The 17,615-nt window shown below is 45.1% G+C and overlaps 1 protein-coding gene across 2 annotated transcripts; it reads right to left on the bottom strand.

Annotated features, from left to right (window-relative positions):
* Window positions 1-162: 162 nt before the first annotated feature.
* On the bottom strand, window positions 163-10,999 carry LOC102074390 (uncharacterized). 2 transcript variants are annotated; one of them, XM_074543018.1, is made up of 2 exons: window positions 7,931-10,999; window positions 163-2,852 (listed from the first exon to the last, which is right to left on the bottom strand). In XM_074543018.1, the coding sequence occupies exons 1-2, from the start codon at window positions 8,386-8,388 to the stop codon at window positions 2,810-2,812; spliced, it is 501 nt and encodes a 166-aa protein (XP_074399119.1). In that variant the 5' UTR covers window positions 8,389-10,999; the 3' UTR covers window positions 163-2,809. The 2 variants fall into 2 exon arrangements, with proteins under 2 accessions (XP_074399119.1, XP_074399118.1); XM_074543017.1 differs by having other exon boundaries at window positions 7,931-8,648.
* Window positions 11,000-17,615: the final 6,616 nt, after the last annotated feature.

Below are 17,615 nucleotides of genomic sequence, written 5' to 3'. Positions count from 1 at the left end.
TTTTTTTATTATTTTATGAGCTCACGAGTCTTTTCACAAATCCCAACTATCTCCTTATAGCTCCGTGCTGATTTAAAACCCAGTGGGAATAGAATATTAAACCTACTTGAGCTGATCCCTTTCCCCTGCCCCTTTCCAGCAGTGGAGGAAACACAGGATAGATTATAAATTGGAATCACAATTTACTGAAAAATTGCAATAAGCACAACAATATCAATAAAAGAGTGTACAAAAGAGAGATAATAAAAGAGTGTACAAAAGAGAGACAAAAGGATATTCACTACTGAACAAACAAAAATACTTCCCAAAGACCACATCCAGTGTGGTTTTCCAAGAAAAAGGCAAAATGATGGCTGGCCCTGTGCTGGGCAGCATGGAGTATATGCAAAAACAAAAGCAGAATGTTGGAAAGGCTTTCAATTTAACTTTTCCCACTCAGACTGAAAACAATGGAAGAACAGGGACAAGGCAAAACCTGGTGGGACCTGACAGGGCTCTGAAGCAGGTGAGAGGACCCTCCTTCTCGGCCTGACTTTGTGGGAGTGGGACTGGAGAGCCTGGCAGTTCCAGCAGCTGCTCCAGGGGCTGCAGTCACAGCAGCTGCAGCCTGGGCTCCACATGGCTCAGCTGGGCCCTGCCCTGCTCCTGCTTTCTCTCCTTTCTTTTTCTTGGAGCACCTCCCCAGCTCTTGGGCTCACCAGCACTGTCTTTGAGCACCAAACCAGAAAAGCCAAATCCCCAAGCATAGCAAAAGAAGGCCACCCTTCCACTTCCATCCCCTGACTCCCTCTGGCTCCAACCACATTCTTGCCATGACAAGAACGGTATGGAATTATACAGTGCTAGAAACTCTATCCCTTTCCTCTATAACCATAATGAACTCATCTCAGTTTGACATGACTTCCTGCCCTATCATCAAACCCAAGAATCCACACAGTATGATAAGGTCAGTGCACACAAGCCACCTTCCCCATCCCATAAATCCAAGGCACTTTAGTACATGTGATCCACAATCCAGGCTCAGTCCATCAAACTAGTCCTTGGGCTGCATTGCTTGAAACAGTTCTCCCGTTTGCTCAGCAATCTCCTTCATCTTCTGACGTGCCTCTTCTATGGTGGTGCTGGCATTATGGACAGTGACACAGCATTCTCCATCCGTCAGGTTTAGCATCCCACACACTCCATTCTCTTTCAGCAACCACGTATCTATGGCTAATCGCTTCTGCAGAGCCATTTCCGATGCCTGCGGGGCCTGCACCTTCGGTTCCCTGAGGGAGCGTCCGGTCCAGTTGCTTAACACATGGACTTGCCTAGTTAAGTTCTCCAAGACATACTTGTGCTGCTGGTCAACTCCACTGGACACAAAAAATGATTCTAAGTCTAAAGCAACATTTTGTCCCCAGGTGTAATAGTCAGGGACTTGAATCCCCTGAATCCAGCCTTTTGCATCTGTTGGATTGTGGATTTCTCTCCGCACTTTGTTGTTACGATAAAGCGTATAATTGAACGTTTTAGATGGACACATGGTAGGAAACCCAACAGTACACTGCAGTCCAGCCATATCATACATGTTCAAGTGGGAATACATTTTCCCATCTGAACATGCCCATACCGTTCCCCGTGGAGCTGGATATTTGGCTTGTGAACACTGATACAGGTCACCTTGGGGAACTTCCTGTGCTTCACTCCTTGAATTCCAGACCCTTCTCTGTTCAGGGCCGTGTGTAATGGGAATGCCACAGGATAGTGCTGTCTCTGAATTTTCATAAGACCCATTGCATCGGGTGTCTTGGTTTAGATAGCCATAGTTGGGATAATCCCAACAGGTACACATGTCCCGGATAAAAGTTCTCAGCTCCGAGATGTACCAGGTTTCTATAGGCTCACCTGCTCCTGTGGTACAATCTAATATACGGGAACAATTCAGAAAGGAGGTCTCTGATTTACTTTGGGTAAGACTTCTACGGTTCCTCACTTTCCAGCAGATGCTCTCTCCATTAGGTAGTGTGGTCTGATAATCCTTACAGTCTGATTTCTCCACTTCCCATTCTACTATTTTCCCTGTGGGGACCCTGGAAGCCCATTGTAGTGTAGATATAGGATCAAAGATTTGTTTCAGAGACCAGGCCCACTCGTAATTTGTTCGGTTAACTTGCTGCGCGGTTCCTGGGTTATCAGGGATTTGTATACACCATCCTGCATCCCAATGTAAATTGTACTCATGTTCAAAAAACCCACCCTCAGCAGGAGAATCCCACCACGGTACCACTGTGCAAGGGATAGAAGTGACATTTTGCAATGTCTCAGAAGGGTTGGTGTCTAATGACCGATAGCATGTTTGATTCCATAAATCGCTCCAGGTAGAGTCCCGTGGGAGCTGGTAAAAGGCATTCTTGTATTCTACCCATGTCCCATTTGCATCCCACTGTTGTCCTTCTTTCTGATCTAGGAACTGGGATTCCACCATCCCCCAGGTAACATTTCCTCCTGGTTTTTTAAGATTATCCAGTTCTCTTGTTAATATTTCTGAAAAATTTAACCAAATCATCATAAATCTAAACCCCTCTGATGCAGAGTTGGGGAGGTTAATACATATTCCTTGATTTGTATGATTCCAAATATGCATAAATCCTTGTATCAACTCCCAAGCTAAATTTGGTTCAGTACTCTGATTTTCAGTAGCTTGAGACAAAATCATACATCCATAACATAAGAGTAAAAACTTTTCCCACACCATTTTTTTGCTAGTGAAAAGGCAAAATAGGCTTAGCAAAATCAAATTTAAAAATACACAAAATGATCCGTCCACTCAAGAGTTGAAAGCATAGGTCCAGCAGTGGATTTCAGATAATCTGTAAAACATATACATGCATAAAAACAAAACATGATTAAAAGGAGGGAACAATCCACCACCTGGCATGCAAGTTAAGTGGCTTTTTTAAGGTCAGGGGTACCAATCCCACTCTTGGTAATTCTGCCAAAACCAGCTGTCCTAACCAATGGATTTGCAGGGTCTTTAGTTTCTTTTGTTCCAGGGAGCATGGCTGGGAATGAAGACAAAAGGTTGTGAGTTACAGGCACCCATTAACTCCCCAGAAGCTCTATGTACCCCATTTGATACCCTCTTGCCCATTCGGGTTCATGAGGTTTCAGGTTCCTCTTCAAGAGCCCATGGGTGCATTCGACAACCTCATTTGCCTAGGGATAGTATGGAGTGTGAAATGTCCATGGAATTCCTTCATCTTGTGCCCACTCTTGAACCACCCTGGTGTGGGAGGATGGATTGTAGGAGAATAGAGACAGCGCTAAAGCAATCTCACCCCTGAGCAGTTGCAGCAGTAATTACCAAAGAGTAGGAACAGCTCTGCCCTTAATAGGCCACAGCTGTGTCCAATAAGGATGGGTGTTATAAAGGAGTAGGTTAGGTGAGGGAGAAGAGTGCTGGAGTTTGTTGGTTATGCTGTGAGGAGGAAGGGGCAGGTGGCTGTGCAGAAGAAAAGAAAAAAGGAGTCAGTGTTGTGAGGGGCTGCCCCGGGAACTCACAGAGAGAAAGTATGAAAGTTTTACAGTAAGACAATAAACTGGTGCCAAGCAGTGATGCCAACAATTGGTGACCTCTATGGGGATGAGTCCTGACACCCTGGCAGTAAAGTGACTACTGCTGGACTGGAGGGACTGGGACCATGGCAAATAATGAAACCATAGCTCCAGTCCCTTTACGGTGCTGTGCCCTGCTGCTCTTGGTACTGCCTCAGCTTGAGTGAGCTCAGACAATACTTCCACCCTGACTTCAGGAAAGGCCCTATATAGTCCACCTGCCAGGTCTCCCAGAGGCCTTTTCCATGTCCTTAGTGAAGGGATGCCTCCTGCAGTGGGTGTTGTTTGTCTAGTCCTGTACTACACTGGCCACAGATAGAGATGACGGTGTTGCACAGTTCCCAAGTGCCAGGCCACCGTTCCCAAGTGACAGCTCTCTTAAAAAGATCCTTAAATCCTGGATGGTCTTCCTTGGCATGTAACCACTCTAGCAGATGTTTCCATTTCTCTTCTCCCTCTACTGCCATATCTGCTGCACAGGTCAATGAACCTACCTGATTATTCAACAGATGAGTCAGATTTTCTCTCTTCTGGTGGGCAGGATTTCATCCCACCAAGAAACACTTTTGCTTAACAAATTTAGAATGTCTTCCCATTTCTCTCACTGCCATACTGGCAACTCAAAAGATCCCCCACTCCTTTGTTCACAAAATGGGAGCCAATTGGTGCATCCCTTAAAAACAGCACTGAGGTTTGTATAAATAAATGCTGGTTCTTTAGAGTCAGCCTCTAACAATCACCCTGCTACCCATCTACCTACCTACCCTGCTAATAATCACACAGCTACTGATTCTGCCATCTCAGCACTTTCTTCTCCCCTTGTCACAATTCTGTCCTGTGAATCAACATGCAGAACACTGCTCAGTATTTCTCTCTCTTTTGGAGGATGTCTCAGTGAACCACAAACTTCTCAGGTGGGGCTCAACTTGAGGGGTAGGTTTCCTATAAGAAGGGAGGCTCGTGGTCCAGCGGACTGCCAGGCAATTCCCACATTTGGATGGCTCTGGGTGCTCCCTCCTCTATCTGAGGCATATGGCAGTGATGATGTAATTGTTCACACCACGTTCTTACTGCTTCTCCCTGCACAACCCCCACACCAGGTGGGCCAGTACAGGTTTCAAGACCTTGAAAGGTCCCACTAAAATAATTGGTTTCTGCCATATTACTTCTTCAGCTCCCTGTAGAGCTAGACTAGCCACAGAGGCACTTCTGCCAAACTGAATAAAGTTTTTTTCATCTTTAGAGCTGTGCAAATAAAGCCTGACAGGGCAAGCTGGAACCTCAGGTCTCCATTGCCACACATGCATCGATAATCCATGAATTGCAAAGCCCCATTTGATATGAAGTGGACCTGTTGGATGCATTGGTCCTAAAACCTGATATAACCCAGCCTCAAATATTAACAATTTTAAGACTTCTGTATGGACAGGGATCTAGTCACTGGTGGTCCTCTGGGGTGTTAAATCATGTTAAGGATGGGCTATGATGGAGAAAGTCAGAATGTGTTTTCTCCAAATTATCAGCAGGGAAAGGGCATGTTGTAGCTCCTTCTTCTATCCAGGAATTCCAACTTGCTCAAGGGAAGTCAAGGTTTTGGGGTGAACACACACTGTTCCTCCCCTCCACCATACTTCCAGAAGCTTTACTTCAGAACATGGAGTTTGCTCCTCTTCTGCTGAAATTTGAAAACCTAAATTTTCAGGGTGACTAATTATCTCCGTTTCAGCTTGTCCTACTATTGTGGGATTGGGGCTGCCCACCAATACATTGTGAATGTACTGATCTGCTCTCACTCCCTCCATGGGCATCACTACAGAGCATGCTATCTTCTCCAGACCCCAGCATTAACATCCCTGGCAGGATGCAAGAGACTGTCCACGTGGAGCTGGACAACACACTTCTTGACTCTGTTTGCTCTCCTTCTCACTCAGATCGCCCAAGTGAAAAATGTCTTTCTCCCTCATGTGGACCTCCTGTTCTCCTTCTCTTTCACTGGCCCCTTACTGGCAGAAGCTGTGCTATTTCCAAGCATCTCCATTCACTGCCCAACCCAATTCGTGGCTGAAAAACAACGGTGAGATTTATACAGACTTTTTCACACCATGCATATGATAACTCAACAGGATGGCAACTCCTCCCATCTACCAGGCAGGAAAATATTGGTGACTCTTGCTCCCCACATCTAATTCTCAGAGCCTGGGACCAGCAATCCACTTCTCACAGGCAGCAAGTAAACTGTTTGTTAATACATTTCACGCTAATTTCAGCCACTGATCAGCACTAATGCTGCAGATTTGGCACCCTCCCACCCTCAGTATGTTAAACAGTGTGTGCATATTTGATTTCTTCCACTTTTAAAAACGAAGCAGGATTCAGGCATGATTTATTAAAAAGTTGGAAAGGAAAAGTGGACTTAATTTTTTAAAATTACTGTTATCTGCCATAGGGATAGGCAGAACACATGAGAAAATGCAAGGCATGGAAACAAATCCCTGCCCCAATCTCAGACAAAAGCGGGGTTCAACCATTGTGCAGGCACAGCCACTGCCCTGAAGCCATAGTTTCCCTTATACTATTACTATAATTTATTGTAAAATATGTAGGGAGAAACCTCGTGGGAAAGATGCTCAGAAACAAGAGTTACTGCCTGTAACTCTTAGGTAGAATTTATGACTACCCTTGGAATATTTATACTGTCTTCAGGCATCTCATTCTTGACCAAGGCTGGTTAAAGAGAGATGCTCTTGGTTCTGAGAGAAAAAAGGGGGCCAGGATGTTTTATTGGTTTTATGCAAGGTATTGGTGTGAAGCCATGCAGCAGAGGCCACTTCAGGGCAGGAAGGAGCACCCTGCTATGGTACCTTGCTACTGTTAGGGAAGGGACTAACCCAAAAACACCTGGGATCTCACTGTGGCTCTCACTGATGCTGAGAATGCAGAACCGTTCCCTTTCAGCCCACTCTGCTCGCAACTGCACAGCAAAAACTGAAACCTCCACACACAGCTCCTTCTTTTCTGTGTGTACTCCTAGCATAAGCACACACCTACTTGCTGTTTATTTATGGAGCTTGCTGCCACAACAGGGCTCCCACAGCCAGGCATCGCTTGCTCGGACCCTCTTTGATATCCATATGGAGCAGAACATGCATCCAAAGCCAAGTGTTCCCTGCCCTGTCATCACAGCCTTCAAAGCCCAAAGGAGGAGGATGCCTGCTTTAACAGGCACAAAACACACAGTTGGAAGTAAACACTGCTCCTAAGCTTTCTGCAAGAAGCCTCCTCCACACAGAGCTCTACATAAACTTCTCCAAGTCTCTCCCTACCAAAACTTCATCAAGAAATACAGCGCCTCTTCAAACTGCCTTTGTTTCTTGGCAAAACTGTCAGCACAAGAAGACAACCAAGCAGCCACTGTTAATGAGGTTGGAGGGTCTTCCAGGAACCCCTTCCTCAAAGCCCTTCCTTCAACACACGTGGCACCTGCAGACAATGAATGCAGGGAAAACTCTTGGCTTTCTTCTCAGGGCACCTTTTCCCATGTCCCATGGGAGCCGATACAGCACATCAACAACACTCCTTTGGCTGTCAGGAGTCCTCATTCCCACCCACCAGAGCTCAGAGAAAGCACACAGGACTAACAGACTAACAAACTCCTGAGGATCAGCACTAACCCCAGCATCCTGCAGCCTGGTCACCTCCAGCCTTGCAACTGGCTACTTAAAAGCTCACCATACACCATCTGTTTGCCAGGGATGGGACCTCCAGCCAACCAGCACAGGCAACACACGGAGATACTGTCCCAGGAACACAGGAAACGGATCAGAAATGATGTCCAAGGACTATGAGCACTTCTACACTGCACAACATATCATCTGCTATGTGGCCACACTGTCATCTGCTGTTGTACACCCTGTCTGTATTAAAAGTCTCACAAAAAATTTCTGTCATGGTCTGGCCCTGCCCTGGAGAGTCTGAAAACTCCAGCAGCTCTGCAGGAAGTGTTACAGGCGTAGCTGGGAGGAGAGATCTCAGACTAAAGGAAAACACAAGAGCACAGAAGGCAGTAAAGCCACAGATTGCTTAGAGGGCCAAGATCCACTTCTGATCCACCAACTTTAGTTCAAGTGTGAGGCCAGTCAGGAAGGTCAGCTATGACAGTGAGGGACCCTAAGCACCAGTGCCGCACCAGTGTGTCACGGCAAACGGATTCACTTTACAGAGAAACTGAGCTCCACAATGCTCTCCCAAATGCTTTCCAGCAGCAGCGTTTAAGCTTTGATGCAAACGCTGCCACGCTGGGCCGCTGCTCCCGGCAGCTCGGGCCGCCACTCACCTGCGCCCGCACCGCGCCGCTCCCCGGGCCTGCTTCCGCCCGGCCGCCGTCACTTCCGCCCGCGCGGCCGGGCCCTGGCTGCCCGCGGGGAGTTCAACTGCGCTAACCGAGCGCTCCTCTCGGCCTTTGACGCCTTCGCCACGGCCCCGCTTCCCGGCACTGTGCTCACGGCCGCCCGCTGCCTCCGGCCGGGTCCCGCTCCTGGAGGGACATCCCGCCGCCGAGCCGCGGCTGTGGGTTCGCCCTGCGCTTGTGCGGCCCGGGGCAGCTCCGCCTTTGTTCTCCTGGGTCCCAACACCGGCACCAGCATCCCACAGCGAGTGTCTGCACACAGAAACGCATTCGTGTCCGCGCAGGAGCTGTGCCTCGTCATTACCGCAGGGCGTGGCCGGGCCCGAGACCGGAGGTGTTTTGGGAGAGTAGATGCATAAAGCTCTGTGAACATGGCTGTAATTCATGATTCGTGACCCTCAGTGCTTCATTTCTTATGGCAGTGAGTCCTTCCCAAACAGTGAGCCCACCTGCTCCAGCCCAGGCCCCAGTGAGGATCTGTGCCCGTTCTCGTGCTCAGAGAATGCCCTTCCCAGGTGAAAAGGCTGAAAGTTGACCAAGCACTAAAATCAATAACCAGCATTAAAATCAAAACTCCTGCAAGTTCCAACAGCTCTCTCATAGTTTCTTATAAAGCTTGGCACGTATTACAAATAATCAGTCATGGGTTTTATCCCTTCACAAATCTGCGATACTAAAGCAAAATTACAATCAGGAACAAGTTTTATCCAATACAGTCACTGAAAGCACTTATATCTATGGAAACAAAGGTAATCCTTCATTCTGTCAGCAGACAGCCAGCCTTAACCATAATGTCAGGGAAACCAGACTGTGATTAACTCATGAAAAATTGGAATGAAAATTACAAATTTTTTTTAATGCTAGACAGCAAACATCTCCCTCAGCTTCATGTCTTCTGATGAGCAACCATGTTCCTGACATGGTAAAGTTGACCACTGCACTATTTTAGGTCATTGAGCTCTCCTTGAAGTAGGAATCAACTTGAAGATGTCCCTTTAGGAGCAGTACATAACTAAGAGTGACTGTGATTCTAACTGTATGATCAGACATATGATTCTGGCAGAGATGTTTAAGCAGTTAGTGCTGTTACATCTGGTGTGCTTATAGATGCTTCTAGCAGGAGGAAAAAATAGACCTGTTCTTAATTACATTTTGGAGATTTGCAGAAGGGAGCCTCGAGAATGTTTGGAGTGCTCCTGTAGTGCTGTCCTGCCAGACCGCAGTTCATCAGCTGGGGGAGCTCTGCTTTGTGCTCCCTGAAGCAAAAGAAATCATATTAAAGTCAAACCTAGTTCAGGAATAGCAGTGCCTGCTGAGGAAGGGAGTGTCAAATGCTCTGTTTCACTGAAAATAACTGCTACCCTACCACCACCATCTGCCACTTAATATTGTTGTTCCCAATTTGTGCTGATTTGGGATGCAAGAAACACTTTGAAATAATTGTGCAGGTTTCTTGCAGTTAAACTTCAAGAGCAGCAGCTTCTCATCCTTTTGCTGTGGAGCCACCCACCATCCTGATGGCTCCAGGACTACAGGTCTGGCTGTTGCTACCACAGGTCTGGCTGATCGAAGTGAGGAGTTCAAGGTGTCCTTTGGCTCCTAGCTGCCATTTGTAATCATTGCTTCTGGGGCAGTGAAGGTCAGGTTCAAAATCTATTGAAATCAACAGATTGTGCCTCTGAAGCAAAATGAGAAAACAAAGGTTTTGCACTACTCATCTTCAGGCCAGGCATCAGAGCACCACTGGGTTTACAGAGGGCTGGGGCAGTGCAGTGGTGCCAGCAGAAGATTTCTCTCTGCCCCTTCAAGGCTTTCCTTGGAACTTGGGAATGGTTTCCCATGGACCTCATGGACCCAGTTCAGTTCTCCCAGCTGCACAGTAAGGCAGGGAGGCCGTGGCACTGCTTGCCTTGGAATGTGTTTGGGTGAAGCATTGGGGCTGCTTAGACTGTCTGACAGCTGCTTATGGTTCTGGCTCAAGACAGCCATGAGCATTTTCCCTCCCTGACTCCTCTCACACTGGCTGCTCAGCTTCTGTGGCCACACACACAGTGTCTCTTAGCAGGCAGGTGAAATGAGGAAACAATCTTTTCTGCCAGAAAGACATACAAATAGAATAGATTTGATTTTAATTACTGCAAGGCAGGAATGCTTCCCATCAGAGCTGCCAGAGTTGTATGTATCTTTCCTTCATTCCATCAATTATTTACCTTCAGTTTTAATAATACAGTTAAGGGCACTATATATAGCTTCTGCTCTATCAATAAATCATGCTTGTGTGTCTTCATATTTATCTTATAAAATTATAAGTACCAACATGCTTGCATGGATTTGCTAAGCAATTCTAGCAACGGAATTCCCAGCAGTGCATTCTTGGAGTCTTTGGTGGTGAACTCAAATATTCCTCACTCAGTGAGAGCTATTTTATAAGATTTTGAAAGATTGTCCGCCTTCTCACAAGCCCTGTAAATCTCTCTCATCCCTTCTTATACCTTGCCACAAGTCAGTTTCATGTGACTTTCTAAAACATGGTTTTGGTCTTCCCGAGCAAAGAGAGGCAGGAGTGCCTACAGCTGAATGCTTTCTCATTGGATGATAACAGGGAAGGGATCAGAGCTACAAAAACAATATGGCACTGCCTTCAGTGGGATTAGAAAGGTAAGCCTGCAAATGTAGCAGTATTATCTATGTTGCAGAGATGACAAATATTAAGATGAGCTTTTTAAGAGAAGATGACCATGGAAGCAGATGATTCTTCTGCTGAGAAGACAGAAACTGAAGTTGAGAACAGAGCAGCTGGAGAGCAGTGTGGTGGGCAGCATGCAGGTCTGCTGGTGAATGGAAAACAAGTTATCATAAGTATCAGTCCAAGATATAAATCTTACTTTTGTTAGCTTTTTTTAAAGCTGATGTACTTTTGGGGTGGAACCTGGCATTCCATGACAGCAACACGCCACTGAGTAAAGGGCATCCCTGGGACTAGGTGAAACAGGGATGTTTTAAATCAAGTCTCTGCTTTTTCACCAATAAAAACCACACATGCATACTCAATGTGAAGTGATTTAACCATGTGAGAGGAAAGGATTGTATTTTAAAGTATTTTAAAAACCCAAAACTGCAGAGTTTTACTAGGGATTACTAGGGATGAGTAAATGCAGAGATGCATTTACTCATCCCTAGTAATGCATCTGCCAAGCATTATGTTGTCTTTTGACAGTTAGCATGGGATTTCCTCTTTATTGTTTCTTTCATCAGTTGTTTCTATAGAAATGCCATTTTTATCAGACTAGATGAAAATATCCTGAAATAACACACCTCTTCAGCAAACACAGATATTTCTTGCTCAGCCTATATATTGTATCCCTATCATACTGGGTTTTCCTCTCTTCCCTGCAACATCCAAATGAAAACCAGTTAAAAGTGAGTCACTGTACAGCTGGGACTCCAGAGAACAGACTCCTCTGGGAATTGGAATGGGCAGTCAAGCAAATGTATTTCTCAAGTCAGGTTGTTCAGACACTGCTTCTGAAGTGTGTTGCAGGTGAAAATCCGTATTTCCACAGATGGTGAATGTGTTGTCATTGACAGTCACTGCTTCACAGAAGGCTTCTATGAAAATGGTCTTGGGCTGACCCTGCCTGACAATGCCCTCTGCCCCTGCTATCAATGAGGAAAACATTTCTGAAATCCCGCTTCTCTGGGCCGAGAACAGTGTCTCCCTTGGCTGCTGCTGTGGGATCTATCTGACAAAATCTGAGTGACATAGTCAATGCATTCAAATCCACTGTCAAAGACTTTAAAGGAAGCCTGTCAAAGTGCCTAAGCCTGAGATTTCAAGCCGTTTAAGACAGTTTAAAGCACTGGATATGCTCACATTATTATCTCCATGGCAAATTTCCTGAAAAACTTCCTGTTTTATTGGCATTAGAATTTGTTTCTTTCTTCTTTTCCAGTCATTTACTGTTGTATCATGGGGAAAACTTATACCTTTGCACCTGAACAGGATGAGAGTGATGTGTACATGCTTTATCCAAAATCCATCTGTACTAGTCAGCATATGTACTGAAAGGAGTGCCAGGGGAAGCTCATCTCTCCCAGGTTTCAACTCTCAGACCCTGGGAGCATAAAGCATGGCCTGTGCAATGCTCTTGCTTTATGGAGATACTTTTATGAGGGCAGATAACAATAGGGCAAGGTGAAATGGCTTTAAACTGACAGGAGATCTGTTTAGATTAGATATTAGGAAAAAGTTATTCATTATGAGAGTGGTGAGGCACTTGAACAGGTTGCCCAGAGAAGCTGTGGATGCCCCATCCCTGCAAGTGTTCAAGGCCAGGTTGGATGAGGCTTTGAGCAACCTGCTCTTGTGGGAGGTGTCCCTGCCCCTGGCAGGGTGGGTGGAACTAGGTGATCTTTAAAGGCCCTTCCAGCCCAAAGCCTACAATGACTCTGTGAATATTCAATGTAGATGCCTGCGGTTCCTACTGCCAGTGGACCCAAGCCTGAAGTACTCAACTCTAAATAGCTGTGCTAATGCAGCTAGAACTGCCAAGAGTTTTTAACAGTGATGATCATGATGTCCTGATGATTTAAGTGATCTGGCAGAACTAACTGCAGTCACACAGAGCTGGGTTTTCACCTTCATCTTTGGAAATGTAAAGGGCTATGATGGGTAACTGTGCCTCGTCTTCTTAAGTACTTTTCCATGAGTCTTTATTAGGCCAGAGCAGGTTTCCCATTTCCTTGGAAGTGATGTGAAAAGCTGTGGGTTCCCAGAGGAGCCCAGAGGAGGTGTCCTCTGTGGGCTCCCAGAGGAGCATGCCAGTGGCATGCATTTCTGCTTCTCATGTGACAACACACTGCTTCACCCAGCTTTCTGGTAGGGAGAGACAAGCAGCCTAATGAGAAACAAAAGGACAGGTCAGCAAAGTGGAAGAGATACCTGTTAGAGAGGTATTCTAAGGAAGCTACCAGAACTGTATTGTTATCACATGAAATATCTAATGCCTAGAGTTGGCTCCAATACATAGCACTGCATCACTTTAAAATTCTCTTGCCACCATATAAATAGAAGAAATTACTTTGCCAGTCTTCTACAGAATAGGAGCTTGTACCCTGTATTTCCAGAGGCTCAGTGCTTGTGAGGTTTGGTATATGCTTGGCAGCAGAACAGGACCATTATCTCACTGGTGGTATTTGGTTACAGAAGTGAAGTGAGCAGAAAGCTTCACCTGTACATGCTTTTCTATCAGGCTGATATGTAGGCATCTTTCTAGAGTACTCTCTTATTTTTTGTCTGACAACAAGTTCTCTTTAGTGTTGTGGGTTGATTGTTCTTTTTAATATATTTTCAGAGGTATTTATAGCTATTGTGATCTCTCATGACAGTTGCCTAAATCAGAAGCAAAGAAGATGACAGTGACCAAAGTAAAGCTCACTGGCAGAGAACACCCCTCCTGTTAGTGGCAAGTAGTACCATACCATTAGCAATACTGATATTTAAAAGCCCTTTTCTTCAGCAGCCCAGTTACAGGAGAAATGGCAGAGATCACTGCAGTGCTTGCTCAGTGTCACCATGTGGGAGCACTGATTGCTCAGGTGCACGTGTTGCACCTTTCCATTACAGTTTGTCTCTGAGAGCCATGCTTTTTAAAAGTCTGTTTGGCACTGGACAGCAGCCCTGAGTGCTGGCACACTGCCTTCTAGAGACATACAGCAGCAGCAACTGTCCAGCTTTCTTCCCATGGGAAAATGTTGGTAACTTTCCAAATTATCGACTTGGCTCTGGAATGACACTGACCAGATGGCTGTTTTGCATCAGAAGTCATGAGCTGTGGAGTTTAATGGACAGATTTGGGCTTCTGAGTTCAACTTGGGAAAGAAGTTGACCAAGGCCCGTGATGGTTAGGTATTTCCTGATAAGAATGAAACATATTTCCTCATCTTCCAGCCACACATGCAGTATTTTGGTGCTTGGAGCTGTTGGTGATTTGCCTAGCCTAGGATTACTCCTCTGGTCATCCACTGTGCCTGAGAACCTCTCTTTCTTTAGAAAAGATAACAAAATACTGAAACAGATGGTATTCCCTTTGATTTACAAAGCCCTGCAGTGCCATGGACGAAAGATCTGGGGGTTCAAATTTCTCATGACTGTCCATAGCACCCCATTAATATTAAGATATTTTTGACAGTATTTGTAAAAATAGTTTTGTCCTCATTTTCTCCAAAACATTTTGTGGACAGAACCTAGCTAGCATTAGGCTGAGTTACCAAGTCCCACTGAAAAGCAGGGTGCATCAGTTTAGGCTTGGAATGACATGAGCAGCAAGCACCAGCCTCAGAGGATGCTGCTGGACCATCATAGACATGACCTTCTGCTGCTGCCTGTTTGCAGACCTGGAACAGAAAATCTCAATACCTGCAGGAAACAATGCCCTTGTGCACACAGAAGGGCAGAGGCACATCTAGATCCCTCAGGTTGCCCATGGCCCTTCCTGTCCTATCCGGGCTTGGGAGTATCTGTTCCACCAGTGGAGGCTGATGAGGCAGAACAAAAGAGTTGTTGGATTCTGCTTCAATACAGCAGAGGAATAGCCTTTGCTTTCTCCTAAGTGCTGCTTGGGAACAATGCAGGACAATGCTGTGAGGGAAGATGACGCTCTTGGTGACAGTGATGGGGAAAGAACTAGGAAAGATTTCTCAGGACTTAAAGGTTGAAAAAGCTGGGAAAAAGGTTGGGAGAGTAGTGATTGTTCAGGTATTGGAAATAGCACCTCAGAGGGAGTAAGATAAGGGAAAGAGAGAAATAGGAGACAGGTGCCAAATTTGAAATACACAAACCAGAGAAATAGATGAGAGGAGAGAACATTTCATTCTGAAAAGAAAGAGCGAATGTCAGTGCAAATTCTGGCATATCTGTGCAATGTGGCAGTTCCATTACTAAATCTAAAGACTGAGCATAGGCATCACTGCCACCAGAAAAGAGATGGCAGGAGACAGGGCGCAGACATCTGAGAGAGCAGGAGGGAAGCAAAAAGCCTAAAGTGTAGAGATGGTTTGTTCAAACTCAGGCCCCTCGGAACACCAAGCCTGCTGCTTGCAGCAGTGGTGCCTCTGTGCCAGGGAGGTACCAATACCACATGGCTTATTTTATGCTGATAATTGGAAAGGCATCACATGACAACGGGCTGGTGGCTCATCCCACTGTGATCCTCGGAGCTGTGGTCATCACAGTCATTGTCAGAATGCCCCTCAATATACAGCATCCTTTGTCGCAACCAAGAGATCAGAGCATGCAAAGACTTCACAGCGTAAGAGCCAGTATCGCCTTTGTCCTCTTTTCCTTCAAGAAGGCAGCAAGCTACAAGCACTGTAGGATGTAATCCAAATGCTAATAAATTATTGATGTCTCCCTTCAGCTTTTTACTTACTAAAAGGATATCAAAGCTCATTTTGTGAATGGTCCAGACAGATTCTCTTTTGCTATCTCCACAATTTGATTCACAAATATTTCACTAAGCGTTAATATTGAAACAACATAGTGTTCTCTCTTTACAGGTTTAGCAAAATATAATAGGCATGTTTTGGATTACACACTCATAAATAGATGCAGTGATATAACACTTGTAACTGCAATAGATATTTGATTTTGTAATCTTAAAAAGGCAGAGCTTATTATTAACTAGGAATACACCTTTTTTAATATTGAAAGCCTGTTAGGATCACAGTATTTAGTCCTTGCAGATAATCTGCATAGTTCTTTGGCAGGACATGCAAGTCATAGGATGGTTACTTTATATTTAGCAATAGCTCCTCTCTTCCAATATGCCTATCTGCATAAATGAACTAACAAACCATCTGTATTGGAAATAGTCTTTACATTACTGTCAGCTTTGGGGCAGCATGTAGCACTTCCTTAACAGCATATATTAATTTATGCTGTTTTTGGAGCAGCAGAGAAGTAATTTGAAGCCTTCATACTGCAATTTTCTGGGTAGGAGTCTACCCAAAACAGAAGGCTTACTTTTCTCTTTCAGTAAAGAATTCTGCAAGCTTTGATGGCCAGAAATGCTCAGGATCTTCATAGTAGTCTCATCTTAAAGAAAGACACCAGGCTTCCAAAATGGTACCAGATCTTTGCAAATTTAGCCCAAATGCCATCTCTCACTAAACAGCAGAGCAAAAGTCTGCCTGCTGAGTCAGTACAATGGCCCAGCTGAGCTCAGAGAAAGGATTATAAACATTTTTACAGTGGCATGCTCTGAATGACAGGGTGCTGATCTTAAACTGACACAAACTGCAGTTCCTGACTGCACCAGTTTCTTCTTGCTCTGAATGGAGGCAGCAAAGCTACACATGCATGTTGTCTCTGTTCCTTGCTGGCTGTTTAGAAAGATTGAGTGACCAGGCACAAAGCCCAGAGGAGAGAGCTGATTTTTGCAATATTATATACCCATTTTGCAAGCCAGACCACGAACTGCTTATCATGTTCTTGATGCTATATATATCAATATTCATAATTAATATGTGTTAAAATAGAATATAAAGCTTCTAGAGAAGAAAAATAGCCCCTTCAGGCATCTCATAGTAGTGACACTGATCCCCTCCATTTCTGAAATTTAAAAATTAGCTTCTTTGTGTAGATTTTGCAGTATTCTCTTGAGTTCAAGCTTCCTTTTTTGCCCTGATCCTTCAGTTTATGAGAGTGACCTTGATAGCAGAGATTGATACCTCGAATCTGGAGCTACAGAGGTGGAAACAAAGACACCTGGTGAGAGATGACATTTCCAAAGCTTAAATCTCAGGGATAGTAACCTTCATTTTCCCTTCTCCTGACCTCTTTCATCTCTAGGCTTTTTTCCTATGTTTTGGCTTCAGGTATCAGCGGAATTCTGACGGTATGGCAGGTGGAAAGATGTATATGCATGTGCCCTCCAGATTGAAAGCCTGAATTCAACTGGGGGCTACATATCCTCAGAGACAACTTCACCTCTTAAAGGTGGAAGGGCCAATTAGCCAGTCCTTGGGACTGCTGGCAGCTGCTGCCAAACAGCAGTCAGGATTGGTTTAGATGATAAATCACAGTTTATTCTACATCAAAAACAGAGTGACTGTGGAATTGAAAATAAATTCATGAAGCTGTTCAGGCATCACTGAAGTCCAGTGGGTATTAGATGTATTTAATAAATAAAAGCAACCATTTGGACTGGGATGGCAGACAAATCTGATAGGCCGAGCTCTGCCAGGTCTTTGTTTTCTTTCCTTGCCTGACTCAGCTTTTGAATATGATGCTCTTACTCCTGGGCTGTGTGGCTTGCCAAGCTGATATCTTTCTGGTGCACAGCCTCACCCTACTGCCTGTACAAATGGGGGGCACATCTGAAAATTGTCAGCCTATTTCCTTACTGAATGGAGATGCTTCTTCATGCTGCCCTGTGATACACTGAAGCCTATTTACTCTATCTCCTTCTATGTTCCCTTTTATTAAGGCTTTTAAACTTACAGATAGAAATTTGGCACAAATATGAAGTTCATTCCCAGTCTCTCAGTGCACAGTTTTCTGGCTTGGCACCTTTCCCTTCTAACCACATCTCATCATGCCCCAGCACCCATT

Source organism: Zonotrichia albicollis, chromosome 6, assembly GCF_047830755.1.
Source record: "Zonotrichia albicollis isolate bZonAlb1 chromosome 6, bZonAlb1.hap1, whole genome shotgun sequence".
Lineage (NCBI taxonomy): Eukaryota > Metazoa > Chordata > Aves > Passeriformes > Passerellidae > Zonotrichia > Zonotrichia albicollis.
Note: the sequence above shows the minus strand (reverse complement) of the source record. Positions and strands in the feature narration are given on the sequence as shown.

Coding starts and splice junctions, on each gene's coding strand:
- LOC102074390 (XM_074543017.1), bottom strand. CDS start 2,737: ATGGTGTGGGAAAAGTTTTTACTCTTATGTTATGGATGTATGATTTTG.